The following is a 21,305-nucleotide window of genomic DNA, read 5'->3' as shown; positions in this document are numbered from 1 at the left end:
GGTGCATTTCCCAACTTTTTCCAGATCTCTCAACTGCATCACGCAATGTTCATCAGCAGATAGACTTCAGTCGGTGATGGAGGTGGATCTGAAGCCCTTGCCAGTCGGGAGATCCGTCTCCATGACAACTGATGGAGCTGAGCTGATGAAGACAGCGTAATTGAGCTAAAAGCCCCAGAAAAAGCAGGCATGACCCTGACATGATGCTTTGTTCAACTTAAAAGCATCAGTCCACATTACTTTTGATCATGACCTCATTTAGTACATATATGACCAATATAATACTAAGCAACATGTGGAAGGGTAACACCAGATACGTAGTGGTATGAGAAACTAGGACAGAGCAGATGTGACCCATTACAGGCCAAATAAACAAAATGAATTGGTCACAGTTTGCATAAGTAAACAGCCTACAGTATGTTTCAGGGTGTTCACAGAAGTGCAATCCATCCATCATCCTCTGTGGTCCTTCATGAGTGTCTAGCAATTCATGCAACTCATCAATCATCCTTCATCCATCCATCCTTCATATATGTATATGTGTATATATACACATATACACATATATGTGTGTATATATATATATATATATATATATATATATATATATATATATATATATATATATATATATATATATATATATATACACACATACACACACACACATACATATACACATATATACACATATATATGCAAAATAAAAACCAAGCCTGCAGGGGTTTAAAGAACACTTACAGCTTTTTTTGGAGATGTTTCTAGATTACTGAGAGGTTATTTTACCAAACTGGAATGAAAAATGTCCTATCTGCTTCACATAAAGCAGGAATTTTAACCCATTTTCAGTGTGCTGACTTCTTTCTTCAGTCAAACAAAGATGATAGCCGCAGCTGTGACATTTCTCTTGGCTTGTGTTGATGCATTGAGGCACAAACTGATGCTTAAGAGGCTACGAAAGGAGAAACTTGATATCTGAATGCACAAGAAATAAGCTGATGTGAATATATTTAATGAGTTAATGACACTTTCCATCAGGTTGGTTTTGCCCTTTTAAATGACCGCCACATGGAGGGCAACAGAGATCTGGAGAATAAAACAAGAGGAGGGAATCTGGTTATATCTTTAATTTACATCCAACAAAACATTTTTTGTCTCAGCTTAATGGAAGAGTCTTTCAGGAATTTCAAAAATGTCTTCGAGTCTGGGGTAAGTGTTGTAAAAGAACCTGCTAGGCTCTTCAACTTACCTAGCTATCGTTAGCTTAAATGTACCGTTAGCATCAATGCCAAATTCCTTCTTGGAAAAACACTGATTATTCGAGGCACAAACGGAAGCTTCATAGCTACAGAAGATACATTTGAAGATGTAATTCATAGCAAGGGAAATGTTTTTTAGTGGTAGTCTTTAATTTACATCCCACAGAGGATTTTTAATCTTTAAGGAACCAGAGAATGTCTTCAAAATGCAGTAAGTGTTGTAAAGGACCTTTTAACTGTCATTAGCTTACATGTACCGTTAGCATCAGTGCCAAACTCCCACTTGGAAAAACTTTGATGATGTGATGTGAGGCACAAACTGAAGCTTAAGGCTAACAAAATATACATTTGAAGATGTAATTCACAGCAAGGAAAACTTTTATTTAGTGGTAGTCTTTAATTTCAACCCCAGAGAACATTTTTAATCTTTAAGGAACTGGAGAATGTCTTCAAAACTGAGGTAAGTGTTGCAAACTACCTCTTAACTATCGTTAGCTTAAATGTACTGTTAGCATCAATGCCAAACTCCCACTTGGAGAAACGTTGATGATGTGAGGCACAAACTGAAGCTTAAGGCTAACTAAATATACATTTGAATATGTAATTCACAGCAAGGCAAACTTTTTTTTTTAGTTTAAGTCTTTAATTTACATCCCACAAATAATTTATAATCTTTAAGGAACCGGAGAATGTCTTCAAAATGGCAGTAAGTGTTGTAAACGACCTTGTAACTGTCGTTAGCTTAAATGTACCGTTAGCATCAGTGCCAAACTCCCACTTGGAAAAACTTGATTCTGTGAGGCACAAACCAAAGCTTAAAGCTAACAAAATATACATTTGAAGATGTCATTCACAGCAAATTAAATATTTCATGAATAGGTGTCACTTTTTCATCAGGTGGGTTTCTTCCTGGTTACATCAGAACCCATGGAGTTCAACAGAGGTCTCCAGAACAAGAAGAGAAAAATCAGACGGACTCTTGTATGGTAGGCTGAAAACATCTTTATTTTTACAGCTTCGTTGCTCAGACATGTGTAGCTCTTTTTTTTTTTAAATTTTCTTTTAAAAATCTCCCCAGGATTAAAACAAGCTCATTTTCCTCAGGGGTGTGGATGATGTTTTTCATAACATACATTCAGACCTCTCTCCTTTTTGTCCAAACGGCTTAACTGTGTTTTGATAAGCCGCTGTGAATATCCATCAAGAAAAAAAAAAACAAAAAAAAAAACCCGACCAGCCCACTGGATCGCCGAGCAGCGGACCGCTTCGTCTCCTCTCTCCCCCCCCCTCCTCTTCTTCTTCCTCCTCCTCCTCGCCCCTGCCCGCACTATATGTTACATTTCCAGCCTCTCATCTCCTCTCCTCTCGCTGCTCTCCTTTTTTACGCAAGCGGACGTCCGCGGCACAGCAGCGACACAAGTGCGCGCTACAGGCGAGGGAGCGAAGCACTGACGGCGGGTACCGGAGCGACGACGACGCGGCGGCGGTGTGTCTGTCTTTGTTGGCGGGGGAGAGATAGAGAGAGGCACCGGCGGGGCTCGGATGCTGGATCTGTTTATTCTATGGATTCGGATCGGGGGCTAGGATAACTTCGCATGGGACAAAACCCGCCTTCTTTTTTTTCTTTTTTCCTCCATGTCATCCGCCGATCTGTTTCGCCCGGCGTGTTGACGCCAGCGGATCGAGGGGTGAAATCGGGAGGCTGTCTCTCTTTTCTCTCGTTTCTTTTTCTTTTTTTCCCCCCCTCTCTCTTTCCTGGAGGAGCGCAGCTGACAGACATGTACACACACGCGTTTCTGTCCACCAGCTGTGTTCAGGGGGTAGATGCGATCAGAACGGCGTGAGGTCTTTTCTCTCTCGTCTTGATGCAGAAACGTGGCTCGGCTTGAAACGGGAGACCGGAGAGCGAGAGAGAGAGAGAAGAGGGGGTGAAGATGCTCTTGCGTGCACGCTTGGAAATGAAAGCGTTGTTTTTATGTTTTTTATTTGCAGCGTAGAGCAACGTGTTATTGACGGAATAATGCATCGAGACACAACTTTGTTCACAGGCCCCGAGAGGTTGGACCATCTCTTCTTCTTCTTCTGATACTAAACAAAAAAACAAAAGTACGTTTATTTGTCAGCCCGGCGCGCACGATACAGTAAATCCTGTCATCTCCTGAACACGGCTCAGTGTCTCAGTGGACGCCGGTTCCGTAGATCTGTCAGCAACCGGTGCTGTTTTGGTTGTGTTGACGTGAGCGATCGCGTTATTAGACACAACCCTTCTTTAAATCTCTCCGGCTGTGTTTCGTCATACGATTGTGCAAATTGTTGATGCAGGCAGGCCCTAACCTTCGCGCATGCAGATCCAATCGATAGCGAGGTGAAGACGCGTGAGTGTGTGAGTGTGTGTGTGTGTGTGTGTGTGTGTGTGAGAGAGAGAGAGAGAGAGAGAGAGTGTATGTGTGTGTGTGGAAGTGTCACGGGGGTGTGTTTTAAATCCCGCATATCTAGATTTTTTTTCTTCTCCTCTTCTTTACACATGCCCCTCGGCAGCAGACAGGCTGCTGAGTAGAGAGCGGAGGAGGCAGAGAGAGACCCCGTGAAGGCAGCGTCTAGAGAAACACAAAGTTTCGATGGTTTTCCGAAAGTTGCCCGGTGTGTCGGCATCGGGCATGGGTCTGCGCCTGTCCCAGAAGTTCGTCTTCCTGCTCTTCCTCTCGGGTTTGGTCACGCTGTGTTTTGGGGCCCTTTTCTTTTTGCCCGACTCGGTGCGGCTAAAGCGCATTTTCCTGTCCAAGACGGAGACCCCGCCGGTCACCGTCGGCTCCGGGTCCGAGAACGATGCCAGGGAGCACTTAAAGAGACCCAAGGACCAGGAGCACCCGCGGGGCATGACCTCGGGTAAAGGGGAGACCAGCACCAAGCTGAAGAGTCTGAGCCGCAAACCGGCCGTCTCCCGAGAGGCGACCGAGGAGCGGCTCGCCGGGGGGAAAGCGCTGGAGGATCTGACTCTGTCCAGGTCCAGAGCGGAGTCCGCCTCGGAGAGGGCGACCGCCGCGGACCGCCACGGAGCCGACACGGATACTTTCAGTTACGCGAAGTTCAAGCGGTGCCTGCTTAAACCCCCGCTGGGCAGAGACTACGGCAAGCCGAGCGACCCAAGCACCAACGAGCGCCGGGAGAAAGTCAAAGAGGTAAGGATGATCAACACATAGTGGACTGAAGGGTTCGTGTGTGTGTGTGCGTGTGTGTATGGAAGCGCAACGAGATGTGGTGTTAATAACGGGAAGTACAGATTGAGGCTAGAGAACAACAGGAAGTAAAATCCGGGGTGACTTCAGGACATTGTTGTATAATATGAATCATGTGTGATCTGTCACATCGATCAGATCATTGGGTCAATAATCAGACATCAGGCCACTCTTCTGCACTGAAGATGTTCTCATGGCTTCATCTAGCAAACAAGATTATTTCCTGTCATTTTGAATGGAACACTGTCAAAACACAACAAAAAGCTTCCAGCCTCATTCACACACACACACACACACACACACACACACACACACACATATATATATATATATACACACACACACACACTTGAAAGAAGTAATTATATTTCTGTTGTTGCATTTGGTTCGTCTGGATTTGTCTGACAATGCGGGGCGTTCGGTTCTATAGAAGCAGTGGGGGCAGATGTTTGCCAAGCTCCTGTCAAACAAGACAAAATAAAACCTCTCTCAATCATAACGCTTGTGTCTAAATTTACCCGGCGCCTCAGGAGAACAGTGTCAGTGACTGAAGATGAATCTTCTGCCTGCTGTAGCCGGGATTACATGAAGTCTGGTAATCTGTAAACAATTGGAAAAATGCTCAAAAGAAAACAAGTTTGATGCAACTTTTAATAATCCATCCATTGGAGACTTTCAGTAGTGGGAACTCGAGCGGGAACAAAGGATAGTCCATGTTTTTTCTTCCTTTAACATCAACATTTTTGTAGGCAATCTTGTTAAAATTCATTCTCTTTTGCACGTGCCACAACGTGACTTACCAGCGTGCTTTATTCGTGCTATGTGAGCCGTTAAATTGCGTCCCATCAGGTCACTCTGAGCGATAAAATGCCTCCCCGTGTTGAGCTGGAGCACCTCTATCACCCGGCGCACAATCGCCCTGCAAATGATGTGACTGTGCGCGGTGACACTTTGGCCAGGAGCTCTTCAGAGCTGTGTGCCAGCCTTTGTTGAGCCCTGTGGCTCCAATAAGGGCTCCAGAGTGGGAGCGTCTGTGGATCACACATCTGTACCCACTCAAGGCGAGTGAGGCTGGTGGAGAGGAAGAGGAGAAGGAGGGAGGGAGAGAGAGCGAGAGAGAGAGAGAGGGAGGGGGGGTGTTGTAGCAGGGAAGCCATTGGCCAGCATGTGCAGATGGGTTTCAGCCCTGGCATGTGACACGGATAAGTCCCTTTGTCACTCTCACTTCCAGCCTGCTGTCACCCTCTGTCGCTGCTCGCATGCCTTTCGTACCCAGAGGTGATGCGCTTCATGATAACCGAGGCGTCAGAGGACACAGAGGGTTATTTGCCCTCGTGTGCTGAGCACTCACTGACTCATAGCTTCCCCGTTTGATGCACTTTCAAGTGGACGCCAATGTGACTTTGCTCCGCCTGGCATGTTCAGCTGAGCTCGGCAGAGTTCTTGCCTCGGGGTCATAGTTTTCTGAGGAGATGTTATTTTCCACCACGCCCTCTTTTGCCCAATTGTTGCTGCAGAATGTTAATTGCGTTTCCCAGAGCGAGGACCTTTTCTTTATCAGGGCGCTGTTGAGCAGACAGGCTCTGCTTCTGTGTCCACAATCCACAGCCCAGTGTGCGTTTTTGTGGTTTGCTATTGTTGCTGCAACAGTTTTCACTGTTTCAAGCCTGCTGGCAGCGTTCCAGACAGCTACTCTTTTTTTTTTCTTTTTTTTCCTGGAGGCTCACATTCATGCTGCCAGCCGTGGCCGACACACAGCGAGCCTGTGCTTTGTCCAGGTTTACAGATGTAAAAACCGGGGAGCAACTGTATGTTTTGATGTTTTTTTTTTTGTGTAGCCGTTCTGATGTATGCTTTTGTGAAGCATGAGATGTACAGAATTGAATTTTCAGTTGTCAGCCTCTTAACTCTACAGCTGTACAGAGCAGCTCAGTCAAATCATTTTTGTTCACTGTAAAGGAATGCAGAGAGAGGGTATCCCCCCCTTCTAAAGCCAACAAAAAGGGGGTCCGGTCCAGCCCACTGAGTGCCTCAATGCCCAAACTGTGAATGGGCATCGTTTTTGTCAACTGCCAACAACTAGAAAGCGGACTCCCCACCTTCTTCCTCTGTGTGTGTGTCTGCACCCACTGCCAAGTGTGGGTGAAACAAGGGACAATGACAGTCTGATCACAGAAGGCACATTTTTGAAGGCAGCCTCACCGCCAGCTAGGCCCCCCAGGGTACCGGCAAATACTGCCAAAGCCGTGGCGCTGTTTACCTATTCCAGCTACACCCTGCTAGTAGACAGTTCATTATCCTCCAAAAGTCCTCAGCAGGATGAAGATGAGAGTCAGTTTCAAACAGCCTCCTATTTGTAATTCTGTGATGTCACGGCTTACTGAGTCGCCCAGCGCGGCTGTGATGCCGCCTCATTGGCTCTGACATGAGAGGCCGGGATAGCAGAGATCGCACCACCCAAAAAAAAAAAAAATGTGCCTGGAGCAGCGCAGTGGGGGGGGGCATCCTTTTATGCATGCACATTTTGTTGCTACTGTCCTTAACATTCGCTAAGGTTAGGACTTGGAGCGCAGTCATAAAACACTAGATGCAGAGCGCAGAAGAGGCATATCCAAACAAACCGCTCCAGAACAAAGAGGCACATCAAAGAACGGAGGGAGCCAGGCGCCAATCCGAGACGGAAGCCTCCATATCTCCCTCGTTCTGCTGCTCGCCACAACATCACATACATCAAAAGAGAAGTGTGCATTAAAAGGCGGCCTCTCTAAAGCCCCTAGATTTGCTCCTTGCCCTCGTCCGCTGAATTCGATACGCCGGCGCAGTCAAATGAGGGCCTTTGCTTGAGGGGGAAATGCACTGTATAATGTGGCCTCTAACATATGATGCATTCACACGGGGAGAAGTTAGCACGGGGAGGAGACGGAGCTGACAGCTCGGAGTACTGCAGTGAAAGGACAGACACACTGCAGCCTCCTCCAGTACAGCAATAAAAGTCTTCGGGGCTTCGTTGTCCTGTGTGTGTGTGTGTGTATCTGTGTGTGTGTGTGTGTGTGTGTGTGTGTGTGTGTGTGTGTGTGTGTGTGTTTGTGTGTGCTAACTCTGTGTGCGAGTGTTCGCTTGATGGATTATCTCGATGGTTATCTAGGTGCTCGGGGATAAATGTGGAGTTTGACAGTTTCAGTTTGAAGGGTTGTCACCGTGTTTATCCATCCAGTACTGAAGCCCACCTGCACCACTGTGTAGGCTAACAACAATCAAATGAGGTACATCTGTTCTGTTGTAAAAACAACTCTATTTTATGGTCAGCTGGACGTGTGTGTGTTTGTGCGTGTAATCCTAAATAAGAAGCAATGTGTCGGAGGAATGGAAACCCCCCCGTTGACAAAAATGATTTTTTGAGGCTTACGAAACGCAAAACAGTCTAATCCACTGTGTCTGTAAAACTGTCACAAAAAACACACAAAGCTGATAAGAGAGACTAACAACAGGAACACACACAGCTCATCTTTAATATTTGAACTAAAAATGTCGCAATAATCCCCAGGATATTTGCATTTTTGTCTGACGTTTGAGCTGTTAGATTTAGCAAAAAGGAAACCAAACGTCATGATATTAGATAAATCAAAATAGTTTATTGCTTAAAGGGCAACTCCACCCTTTTCACAAACTGTGTTTACAGGTCTTGGGGAGCACTACACCATGAAAAATGAGTATAAGGCTGCGTCCAAATTGCCACCCTCCGGACTTGTGGACTGAGCTCTTGCGGACCGTAACAGTCGTACGTACTGTTAGGTGTCATCACCTCAAGTCTGTGAGTGCGTGAGACCGTGAAGCAAATGTACTGCTGATAGACAGCCCTAAAGACCCAAGAAAAGTTTGCTTCCCTCTTTAACCTCTAAAATATGTCTTCATGTTTCTCAATCATAATATATTTAAATTCAATTTTTGGTCTACTTGACTCAAGTAACATTTCAATAGAATAATTGTTTTACACATTTGTAATAAGTTCTGTAATAAGATTCTTGAGAGCCCTTGTGGACTGGATAGTTTTGGACAGCCCTCAAAACTCACAGACTTCCTGCTAATGTGCCCACAAATGCAGCTAGGCGGCAAGTCCGGTGAAGTCTGGATACTTGGATGCAGCCTAAGTCTATCGTGGCTCCAGAGGATGCTGCATATAATCTAATAGATTGCTTCCAAGTGATGTCAATCAGTGGGTAATTGCATTGTGGGTAACGTAGATGCTGGCTTTTGAAGGACAGTCCACTTGTTTAAGTTTGCACTACTGTAACACTGTTGTACTCTTTATTGATTATATCATAACACATTTCAAAACCTTTTCAAAACCTTGCGCCGACATTACCCACAATACCACATGACCACTGAGTGACAGATTACATGCAGCTTCCTCTGGAGCCACAAAACACTTTATGCTACTGTATTCACATATGCAATAGTACCACCCATGACCTACACACAGTTTGATGTATCAAAGTGATGGAGTATCCCTCAAAAGAACTTGCAGAAGCATGATATAACAATGGTTATATTTCTTACTAGTGTAGGCCAATTTATCAAGGAGGTCAGAGGTCAGGTTCAGCCAAAGAACAGCAACCACGGAGCAGTTCTGTGTTGCTCAGAGACATTTTAGTGAAGTTTTAGAAGGCCCCCTGTAAATTTAGATGTTTATTAAAAATAAAATACTGTGACAGTTCTGTTATTTTGTTTGTGCTTGAGACGCAACCAACTATAGGAATTTTAAATTAAAATCAATTTTTGCAAAACAACCTTTCCATCCATTATAAAGTATTCCTTTTACAGTGTAAAACACACACACACACACACACACACACACACACACACACACACACACACACACACACACACACACACACAGGGGCGCATATACCTAACACAAAGCCCCAGAAATAGGTGAGCTTGTAGCTGGACCTGAAATCCCCTTACAGCAGTAATGACCAGTGAGCCGGGTGTCTGTCTGAATAAAATGCCCCCGTTAAGCCGGCGCCTCCTGGCCGGCTCCGAGCACCGTGACCTCCCTCCACCCCTCATTCCCCCCGCTGTCTCCTGCTATGAACCAGGTGTGCCAAACAGCCTTCAGTGTGAGCCAGGAAAATGGCTGCCTGCTGAGCGAGAAGAAAGAAACGGAAGATGAACAAAGTCTTAAGAAAAGGCTTACATTCTTCGAGCGCTCCCACAGAGCCGGAACATTTGTGCTTTCCCTCTTCTCAGTAGATGCTGTGTAAATGTCAGCGGCTGGTGTTTGGAATATGAGCCCATCGTTGTCTTTGGTCTGTGCAAGCGGGGGAGTGAGCCGCTGGGTATTGATATACATCATGCAAGTCAATGGCAACCGAGGCAGATATTATCAGCCTGTCAGTGCTGGCTGGCATTGATGCAAAACTTTACTGCCACACAAGAAGAAATTGACCCCTTGTTCCTGGACATTTTCACTCACCTTACGTGCACTTTTGCGACAGTAGAGTGACTTTCCAGGTTGTTAGCGTTAAAGGTGACCAATGATAATGAGGCAATGGCAGTGATGAGTGAACCACCTGGAGTTCTACTTTTACTGGAAGCGCAGCTCTTAGTCATCATCCTCATAAGGTTTTTTTTTTTATTTTCTCCTTCTCACTCATTACTCACTCATTCACATTAACCAGTCATTAGCAAACAAGATTAAGTGGACCACAAAATTTCCTCTCACTTTCAGAATCATAACTGATAGCTCTTCATATCGTACAGAACGACTCTATGAAGCATTGGACGGTCATTGATGTTGACTGGGAGGCACACTTGAGGAAATTGACTCAAGGTGGCGGACATAGTGTCTCACGTCTCACTTCGTGGAACAGTGTCAATGTAGCGTGACTTGGAAAAGTAAACTTTGCTGTGTGACCTGTCCTTGCAAAACATAAAATATTTATTCAGCCAGTCCTTAATACAGTATATCAGTTACTTTTTGTGTTTACAGATGAGAACTGCAGCATCTGTTTTGAGAACATAAGGTGTGACACAACTGCACTGCCTGGACAGTAAATGTCCATGAACAGTGATGATTTGTAGCGTTTGTCAAACAATATATACCTGCCATTAACTTGTTCCATTATGTTTAAAAGGTTCAAAAGTTTCCGGTAACTCATTAGTCACTGCGGCGGTGTTATCAAAACAAAATACTCCAAAATGACAACAAACGCACTAAAACCTGCTCAGAGGTGCTTCAGACAGCCGTAATCACAAGTTTATATAAAAGACCTCAGCTTATAAAACCCACAGACTGTTTTAAAAGCACATTTGAACCATTAATGCTGTTTATGTGATCAGGCAAAATGCTCATTTTGATCCACAAGCATTAAATCCTGAAAAATGGTCACGGCTGATGATGACTCTTATTTGTGTGAGCAGCACTGTCTATTTCAGTGTCGTTGTGCCTTCTTGTTTGGCCTCGACTTTAAAAAGTGATACACCTCAGACACTTAAGGATGTTGTATGTAGGAATTCTGCTTCAGAATATCTAAGAACGACTTGACCTTTGCTATGTGTTTCGCTACGTTGTGTAGTCATGATATGCCAAATGTTTCCAACAATGTTCACACCCAGAGAAATCCATTAGCGCACTCAAGGTAACAGTGCATTTAATTTAGTTGCCTGCATCAGGAAATTAGCGGGCATGACTAAACTTAACACTAACAAAACTTTAAAAATGACCTCGAATGTGGACATTTGTGCCAGAGTCACATTGGATGGTGGTTGTTCAGAGGTTTATCTACCACCAGTGAAGCGAGTTTGAACTGCAGAATCATTTGGCTTTATTAGTGTTACTCATTTGTGTTTATCAGCCCCAAGCCAGATGACTTTACTGTAAACTAGCTGTAAACTGAAATTCTCGAGCAGCGCCACACACCCAGGGTGTTTTTATCTGTGTTTAATGAAGGTCAGCCCTCACTAAACTCAGCACTCACCCTCTCCTCTCTGCGATTGTCTTCGTGAAACAAATTTCATTTAGAGTTTGGCTCCAATCAGCAGTCAACATGAGAGTAAGGTGGCATCGACACCTGACAATGCCGGTCACCTCTGGGGATTGCTGCTGGAGTCCGGTTGATAAAGAGGAGTGAGGATAAATCCACTTTTTAATGCCAAGACAGTAATGTCTGAGCTCTCCTTCTGTCGGCAAGCAGTTACAAATCAGAGCAGAATCCAAAGTGACTCCAGGTGTGAGGGTCCCTGCTCTGCCCGGCCCACCACACACGACAGCTGTCTTTTGTTTTGGTAGAAAGCCTTCTGTCAACAGATGTTACATAATATACATTTGATTGTCTGTCTGTTTAAAGCAGTAATCGTCAGTGCTGGGCTTTGCTGCATCTGAATTTAGACATACTCCTGCAACCCTTCAGTGACTTGCTGACCTGGTGTTGACCAGTGAAAAATCTTGCTACCATACCTTAACTACCTACAATATTGATTGGTTCCTTTGCGGTCGTCCCTGATTTCCTTTGCCCTTAAGGCAAGACGTAAACCCCTTGCCTGCAAAATGTAAAAACAGTGCATGACTGATGACCCCAAAGGTCAAAGCAACTGCATCCAGGAAATCTTTTGTTTCTCAAAGAAAGGACAGAAATGTCAGGTAAAAACATATCGGAGCCCTGCAAAGAAGCCTGTTTTTCAGTGGGTGATAAAAGCTGATTAAGCTTTACAATTCCAGGTCTTCTCCCGCAGGCGATCACTGCAGGAAGTAGGTGATCGGGTGAGATGGAGGGAGGAAAAAGGAAGGATGTGAGGAAAAAAGGGGGAGATGTTAGTGCACATCCTTTTTGCATTCACGGCACTTTTCTCCCCGCATGGTGGTCGGGGCACTAGCTTGAGGGTAAGTCTCTCTGTTGAGGCACGCTTTTCAAGAGGTGTGTGTGTGTGTGTGTGTGTGTGTGTGTGTGTGTGTGTGTGTATGTGTGTGTGTGCACATTACTCTTGTGCAAGTGCATTTCGCTCACAGCGCTTTGTAGATTTGGTTACATGATGCACACAGGCCGTTTAGTACAGACATGTTTGTTTATTTTGCTGTGTGCTTTTCTGGGTAGTGTGTGTCTGTGTTATTTGTGTTGCTGCGGGCCAGGGGCAGAAGTAGAGGATTAGATCACATCTTGAACGAATGAAACGCCTTAAGTGCCCCTTCCCTCTTGAGAGGCCAGTAAGGTCCAGCAATTCGTTGAGAATTTAACAACTGTGGAGTGTATGTTCGTATGCTGTATTTTATGCGTGTGTGTGTGTGAGCACAGTCAATGTTCTAAAGTCTCACACAGCTTGAAGGTTAGTCTTTCCCTGATGACGTGGCCCAGTCAACAGTTTACAGATGTTTTCACTCATTACACAATAGAAAATCTAGCTTTATCCCTGAAACCCCCTCTTGTTCTTTGCTCCTGCACGTCCATATTTGCACAGTCTTTGAATCAGGCCCCACCAGTCTATTTGTTCGCTGTACTTGTCCAAGCGCACCCCCCCACGTCTGTGTTTACCATAGCCTGCGGCTGTTGCGTCAGTTGCCAGAAAAAGCAGAGGGTCACGTCCCGGGCGAGAATCCGTCCACATTTTGACCACGTTCACGAACAGACGAGTGCAAAGAGCTGCGAGCGGGCAAGCACTCTTGGCAGTGGTCGTGTGTTTTTCTTTAGTGGAGTAAATTTCCGCTTTTCTCCGATTTCATCAGCCGCACTCTCAAAAGACTTTTTTCTTTTTTACGCCATCAGTCCCTTCTTCCAATGCTGTGATCTTGCAATAAGTTCCTTGGAAGCACATTTATCTTTTGTTAACGGCACGGCTGACATAATGGGGTCATTGTGTGTGTATACCTCTTAATCCTGCTTTCTGAAAGCCTGTGATTACTGGGGGAAAAAAAATACACATTAATTCCTGACTGGATGCTCCCAAGTTCCATGGGGTTCCCTGCATGGGAAATTGCTTTTTGATAAAGTAAAAAAATGTCTAAAATTGATACATAGTTTGTGCCTTTTTCATAACTTTTTCTGCTTTTCTTTTTCTGCTGGCATGCTCGTTATTCCTAGGCATAACTAAACAAGGGCTAATGACCGTGCTTTCATGCCATTATCTACACTCTTTCCATGCTCTCGCTGACATTATTAGCGCAGTGATAACAAGAAGGATACAGGACTGAGAAGTGGCCTTTGCGACTGAATGTGTCTCTGTGAATCTATGTGGGCTTTCAGGATCCTACAAAAGTCACACCACACAGCACGCATGCTCGCAGCCCGGTTGTGTTTTCATAACCTTCGGCCAGTTTATGACTTCAGTGTGTGTGTGTGTTTGATAAAAAATGAAAGGTCCAGGGATAGCCTCGTTTGCCGCAGACTCAGCTTGACATCCTGTGCTAGGTGCCGAATGAAATCGCCCCTACCTCCTCCACCTCCACCTCCACCAATTCCCCCCCCCCGTCGTTGGCCTCACTGCTCAGCCAGATTCAACAAATAGGAAAGAAGTGGAGGGAGAGAAAAAAGGAGAGGGAGAGAGTGGCCTAGATGTAACCAGCAGACTATCTGCGCCCCCAGCTGAGTTCCAGCCCTTTGCCTTTATGCCTGCCTAATTGGTCAGAAACAACATGCGTGGCTGTGTTCACAGGGTAATGGCAGGACATTAGAGTGGGCCGGGGGACCTGGCCTGCCCCCATATGTCTTCCTCCTTGTCTCGCTCCTTGCTCGTCTTTTGTTTAGCCTAGTTGTGATTGTTTTTAGAAAGCGATGTCACCGATTCCGTCTCTGTCGCCCCTCGTTCTTCTCTCTCTTTTCTTCCTTCCTGCTTTCTTGGTGATGTGTGGCCTGAGGCACGTTTTTTGCTGCTGCTCTGCCAACTATCCCCTCCTCTGCATCGCTCGAGAGCCAGTGTGAGCTGCCCGGCTGCTGTCGTTGCAGATTGGCCTGTCTGCATTGTTGCTATCGTGTTGTGACATGGTTTCAGCCTACTTTCAAGATGGCTGAATAATGCTGTCAAGCCTTTGACCTACAATTTAGGCGGATCCCCGGAAGACAACATAATCTTTTATGTAGTGGCCTTTGTTGGCCAGGATCGTGTTTCCCCCCAGAGTGATGACGAGAGCTTCTCGTGGAAAGCTTACCAGACCGGCACAGTTGCTTTCTGGCTCTCTCCGTGGGTTGAGAGGAAAGTGTGTCTCCCTAGTGGTTTTCTTCTTCATCAGCATCAGTGGGCAAATAGCCATTAATTAGCTGAATGCTTGCAAGACCGTTTTAGCAAGAGCTGGGTGTATTTGTTCATTATTATCACAATTAAGTCCCTAATCAAATGGCAGCAACGGTGCTCATTAGGGAGCTGTATAGATTTCTCTTGTTTCCATCAAGGTTGGATGATGGGCTGGCCAGATAATTGTAATTTTCATCCATATGCAGTCAGTGGAAAGGCGAAGGAATGACAAATAAACTGATTCGATAGTCTGGCTGATGATGGTTGTGTGTGTGTGAGAGAGAAAAATCAGTTTCCCTGGATCTTTAATTGGATGAGAAGTGTAGGTGACAGGCTCTTCAGCATATTTTCTTAACCACTAATATTACACTGGACAGAGACAGCTGGATATGGAGGAGATGGTTACAAGTGATGCCTTTTTAGAAATAAATAAGCACTTCACATTCACTCGGCTATTTATCCTGACCAGGGAGAGGAAGGGAAGTTCAAACTGAACTGTCAGTCCTCGGCATAATAACTCTCACAATTCCCCCTATTCAGGAAAACAGCTGTCATGCAGTGAACATGCTCTTTCATAAGCTATTGACGGGAACTGTTTAAGAGCCACAGATAAACCCCTCACATCAAAAAACTAATTATCATTTAAATCATGAATGATTATACTTTATGAATGGAGTCTGCTTGAGGGGATAAAATCTTTTTAAACCTTTGATATCCTCAAAAAGGCGTTTTGTAAACTAATAATGTCTTCGTTTATTCTGTTTACTTTACTTTCACGTCAGGACCCATTTGTGAGACGTCAGGATTTCCCTTGCTTCCTCGCTCTTCGTTTTCTCTTTCAGAGAAGAGTATATGGTGATGCAGCGGGTTTCAGTAACAGGAAATGGGTGGTACTCACTGTCCAGTTTCAAAAGCAGTTGTGGTTAACGAATCCCACATGTGTTGTTTCAGTTTCCAACTGTTACAATTTGTAGATGTGGGGCGTCATCCTGCACTAGAAGTGAACCGTTATGCTGATGACAAATTTCCAAATCAAAAAAACTCCCATCTAGTGTTCACTTTAGGTACCATGAGCACGTGAAATTCTGGCTATTACTGAGCATTAGCACAACACATTATCCCAACAATACTGAGTCATGTTGGGCTAATGTGAAGTAGGTAGTGGTATTAGAGAATTTTCTCTTTCAAGCATAATATGAGTAGCCATTTGTAGTAAATTGAGACTAAGAGCTACAAAGGGTTTTTACTACCTTATTACATCATAGCCTTTTTTTGTTTTTTCAAAAAAACTATTTTCGTGTTTGATATAAGCATTTTTTAATAAAAACAAATCTAAATTCTCTGATTTCAGATTATAGATTCAGTTTGAATATTTTTGCAACCAAGAACTATTTACATATTTGATTTAAAAGCCAATTATGTCCTTGAGTAATAGAATTAATGTCAGAAAATATAGAAAAATGGCCTTCACAATGTCCCTGAGCTGATGGTTGCACCTTCTGAAAACTCCAACATATTTATTTTACAACTAGAATGGCACTCATGAAAGAACAAATCTCCACCAGGGCCAACAGTCCCCCTAACTATCATTTAAATCACAAGATCTGTAACAGCCAACTATTAGGACATCTAAACAGTGCAGATGGAATCATAATGATGTGTCATTGAAGAATTGTGCATAAGAGAGCAAAATGAATAAAAATGTGCAAAAACAGAGAAAAAATTCCATGATCCGTCCCTTTTTCCGGATCTGCACCAAAAGTTAATGAGCCGAGACCATCAGACATCCAAGTTAGGGGGAAATCCATGCTGTGGAATCCTTGTTGGAAGTAATTATGTAAAATGGAGAAAAGCCACTAATTCTCTCTTTAGTAAACCTGGAACTTGTGAATGTTGGCATTTCTGCGTCAAAAATAACTAACTAACAGATTCATTGTTTATCAATATAGTTGCCATGTAGTTCTGTGTCTATGTCAGTCATCTAATGAAGTCATTATTTCAATGCTCTTTCCTAAAATGACCAAGAATGCACATTTAGTATGCAGTCTTAGTGCTGACATGAAAGAGGGGACTTTGCAGTGCAGATAGGAGTGTCATAAAATCAAGCTGTGTGTCGGTCAATCAGCACAAAGTCGAGAATTCAGAACCGTTTCTGGACAAGCCAGTTTCTCCCTTTATTCCCCGTGTTCAAACTGGGGTGCTTGCGATCATGCAAATGATCTAATTAGACTTTTTATGTGCTGACCGTACAGCAAGCTCGATCCATCTCGGACTTAATTTGGCCCACCATTAGAGTGGAAACCTGCTGCTAACCAAGCCTCCCCTGGAACATGTGAGCGCGGTCGTCAGCTCCCTCATAATGATGTCTGCCGCGGTCTTCTGGACACAATGGGAGCAATGAAAATGACAGTGACAAGGCTGTTATGACATCTCTGGATGACCCAGGCCGAAGATTGTGGCGTAAACCTGCAGGGGAATAATTGTTGTGTTGGGTGAAGACATCGCTTCATTTTATATTCACTCCAATTCTTAATGCACATTGAAAATCGCACCTCACATAGTAATTTTTGTTAATATCATGGTATTACAGATTTGATATAGGAGCTGTAATCACAACAAAAGACACTACGTCAGGATGCGAAGTCTAAAATTCACTCCTAAAATTCACTCCTTCAGTTTACATGAAATTAGACGACCCCCAGCTTGAACTTCTGTTGGCTAGGTCAAGAATATTTATTCCTAGTCAGTCTGGCCAGGAGATCAAGTCTGTGCCAAATTCTCAAGAATCCTCAAGCTAACACAGGCTCGTGGCTTAGCAACAGTTGGGTTTATTTTTTGGTTTGTCACCAGCAGACCTTAAACAGACGGACTCCTTAACAGACACAACATGAAGGAGTTCAGTTGGCACAAGCCCTAAAACCAGTTGGATATTTGAGTCACAAACAAATTAAAGATATCTTCCTACAAATATTGGTATTTCTCTTGTGAAAGCCATTGTGAAGTATGTGTTCAACTTTGTGTATGTGTTCAGCTTTAAAAGATCTACAAAGCCAATGTCAAATATTATGGAACGCAGCTTTTTTGCATAATGTGTTTATATGGAAAGTAGCCCCAGAAGTTCCCTTTGTTCAGAAATGCAAAAATGTTCTGTCCTGTCAGCGATTTTGGAGAAAGATAGCAGATTGTTGATCATCATGCCTGGTTTTCTGTGTCATCAGTGTCTGTATTTGATGACCTGGGGATGAGACTCAACGATTGGTTGTTGGTGTTTGATTACGCACAGTGACAACCAATCATGCGTCAACCCAAAGTGTCGGCATTTGATGACCTAGGTATGAGACTCAACAGTCAACCAGCTTTCTCCAGAATTCCTTACTGTACCTTTTTTTGAGAGGAAGTCTTTTAAAACAATGTACTTTATTACCTTAAAATAACAGCTTTAAATTCATGTTGATCGCACAGTGTCTTGTAATAGGGGGAATGGTCTCTCTGTCTCAGCTCAGAAGTTTTGTGTGAATTAAATCCTAAAAGGAAACTATGTTTGGTTATAACAACTTCTTATTCCACCAGTTTGATCGCTGAGATCTGAACGCAGCAACGTCTTTGGAAATCAGGCAAGGAACACCAGCAGATTGGCATCCACTTTATTTGGACATAAAACCTATTGTGAGCTGGCCCAAAATGTCAATACCAATCCCTCATTTGTACAGGAGAACTGTGTGCTCACAACTCCCGAGTACTGTGGGTCAAACAACATGGAAGATGTTTTGGATGTTTTACGGTGGAAATGTTCCATCGTGTTAAACTGTTAGCTTCTGTTTATCTTCCAAGTGAGTTGGAAAGCCAGGCCGTTTGTTTTCACCACCTGTATTGTTTTCTTTTTGCCCTGTTAGATTTGAGAAATTCCTTTAGCAATTGTAAGTTGCCAAACTGTACCAGTGGCTTGAGCTGCAAAAACAAGAACCCATTTTCTTCAGTGAGCAGCAGATGTTGTCAGCCATTCTCTTAGATCTGACAGTTATTATTCAACAGTTGTCAGAACACTGAGCGTAGTGTGTATGGTGAAAGGCAAAGCATCTGTGGACACAAATCAAGGCATTCTGGCTTAAAAAAAACGAAAAGAAAAGAAGACTTGCTCTTATGGGAAAGTTTAGTAAAGATAAATGAAGAACAGACCCTTCTGTAGGGGGTATCGAGAACAAAATATGAGTCTACGTTTCAGATTGTGGGGTGACAGCAGAATGAACACTGCCGTTGCATTTCCCAAGTAAAATGAGATGAATGGTTGCAATTAATTCTGCAGTGACCGTTATCTGAAGAGCCGAGCTTAGCAGAATCGAGCAGCAGGACGCTGGAGCAGATGAGAGCCGCGCTGTGTGCATGTTTGTGTGTTTACTGTGTGTTTATGCGTGTGTGTGTGTGTGTGTGTGTGATGTTTTAAACACAGTTTGCTTGAGGCCCACTGAGTGTTTACAGGAGGCGACTATATGCTGACAAGACTGAATGAAACACGACAGGTCCATCCAGCATCCGTTCCAGATTCTGCATATTAATATAGTGGAGAAAACAACTTGTTTTTGTGTGTTTTAAGGCACTCAGGCGTATTATTGCTAACCATTTGCAGGTGTACGGGACACATAGGCCTTTGAGATTTTCATTTGTTGACATTTAAGGCACAAATTGCCTGTCAGCCTTTAAAGACACAAATTGTTCCAAGGGCATTTGCCTAGAGAGACATGTAAATGCCATGGAAATATGCTAAACAAAAATCTAAAATAGACTTCGTGTTAGCACTGATCATTTGGAATTACTGCCCCTTTTCAGCTTCTTCTTCATTGTGGCTACTTCCATCTATTGAATGCTCTCAGTGGTATTTAATTGTGAACTTTTCTTTGGGCTGCAACCTGTTTTGAGAAACTTCACAGTGGTCCACCGCGAAACGGCCGCTTTGATTGTTTCTTCAGCGTTGTCAGCGTTGTTGTTTGTTGGGGATGAAAAAGCATTTATGTGATCAAACCCTCCTCGCCCAGTCCTCACACCTCCATCTGGGACAAGCCTGTCTTCTAGTTTGTACCTCTTACCTGGATGTCATTGTAATGCATGCAGATCTTAAAACCCTGATAAGATGTCATTTTTTTGCAACGCTCAGGTTGTTGCCGTCAGATCATCCTGCTGTAATTGGATAAGATTGTGAGATAGTTGGTGTTGGAGAAAGGCTGCAGATTTTGAAAAGGGAACAGATATATAAATGGATATTCAGGATGTTACTTAAAGGTGTGATCAAGAGGTGCTACACAAATATGTAAATTGCAATATGAAAAATGACATTTGTGTAGCATTTTAATTAGAGAAGATAACAGACTGGAAGGCTACAAAGCTCTGACTGACAACAGGGACCAATTATTTTCAGTAATCTACGGTGGGGCTGTACACCTCTGATGCAAGTGTTCTAATCGCTACTGTAAATTAGCTTCCCTATCTGATCACGACCTGTGACCGTGTTCTTTTTTTCCCCAACCTACTTTAGATGAAACTAAACCCAACTTCCCTGTACTGTTCCCATGGAGACTGCGCTCAAGAAATATGACACTACAGCAGCTAAATTTGATGAATTTGATGTTTATCAGACCATGACTGAGACATGAATCAGCAAGCTAGCATTCGGTTTCCTAACTGTGTTAGAACCCGACCAACATGTCAGTTTTCCGACCGATATCGGTGTATCACAGATATGTTAGAATCAGCTTGTATGATGTCTGATATGTGCTAATATGAAAACTTTATTGCAGAAAAAGATGCCCGGGGTAATTGTAGTCATAAAATTTCGACTGAAGTTATCTTTTTCAGCACTTCCATGTCATTTTAAACAAAAAAGTTTATTGTTCAACTTTAAAATATCTTTCCTCCAAGTGTTTGACATTTAAGGGATCATCCAAAAGAGCGATATTGCCAACAAATATCGAGTATCGGTTGTTCAATGGCTTTCTGGTGTTGAATAATGCTAAACATTATTTCTAAGGGACTCCGAGTAACCTTGTTGAGTCAGGCATAGAGGCTGTTTTATGTATAGCTTGGAAAATGTCAATATAGAACACTGAATCTGATGAATTTATGGTTTAATCTGACCATAAATGAAGCAGGAATTAGTAGCTGGCTAACCAACTAGCGTAGTGATAGATAGATAGATAGATAGATAGATAGATAGATAGATAGATAGATAGATAGATAGATAGATAGATAGATAGATAGATACTTTATTGATCCCGTAGGAAATTCAAGAGTGTAAAGTAGGTTGGGAAAAAAATTACAAATCACATTTTACCTTTAAGGACTTTACAGTTTGTGCAGTCGCTCAAGGTAAAACTCCCCCTAAAAAAACCCTTTTAGCAAGGAAAAACAAGGGCCACAGAGGAGGAATTCCACTGACAGGACAGAAAGACATGCAGTAAAAGTCACACGTACAGAGTATACAGATTACAATGACAGAAGTAGATTATAAAATAATGTACTTATAAAATGAAAACTATGAAAGGATGAATTAAAGTATGTGTTCAGAAATGTAGGCTTCAAGGTGACATTCTGACCTCAG

At 43.4% G+C, this 21,305-nt stretch overlaps 1 protein-coding gene across 12 annotated transcripts in view; it reads left to right on the top strand.

The window, feature by feature from the left end:
* The first annotated feature begins 1,052 nt into the window (after window positions 1-1,052).
* LOC119005994 (mannosyl-oligosaccharide 1,2-alpha-mannosidase IC) overlaps window positions 1,053-21,305 on the top strand; it is a 209,432-nt gene continuing 189,179 nt past the window's right edge. Inside the window, exons 1-3 of one of the 12 annotated variants that reach the window (XM_037074254.1) lie at window positions 1,053-1,209; window positions 2,157-2,245; window positions 3,801-4,438. In XM_037074254.1, the coding sequence (XP_036930149.1) occupies window positions 3,878-4,438 (561 nt within the window). In that variant the 5' untranslated portion in view covers window positions 1,053-1,209; window positions 2,157-2,245; window positions 3,801-3,877. Of the gene's footprint in view, window positions 1,210-1,304; window positions 1,471-1,528; window positions 1,720-1,818; window positions 1,966-2,156; window positions 2,246-3,797; window positions 4,439-21,305 lie in introns of those variants that run through there. The other 11 variants (XM_037074250.1, XM_037074251.1, XM_037074253.1 and 8 more) reach the window with 11 other exon arrangements.

This window comes from Acanthopagrus latus, chromosome 17 (genome assembly GCF_904848185.1).
Source record: "Acanthopagrus latus isolate v.2019 chromosome 17, fAcaLat1.1, whole genome shotgun sequence".
Classification (NCBI taxonomy): Eukaryota; Metazoa; Chordata; class Actinopteri; order Spariformes; family Sparidae; genus Acanthopagrus; species Acanthopagrus latus.
Note: the sequence above shows the minus strand (reverse complement) of the source record. Positions and strands in the feature narration are given on the sequence as shown.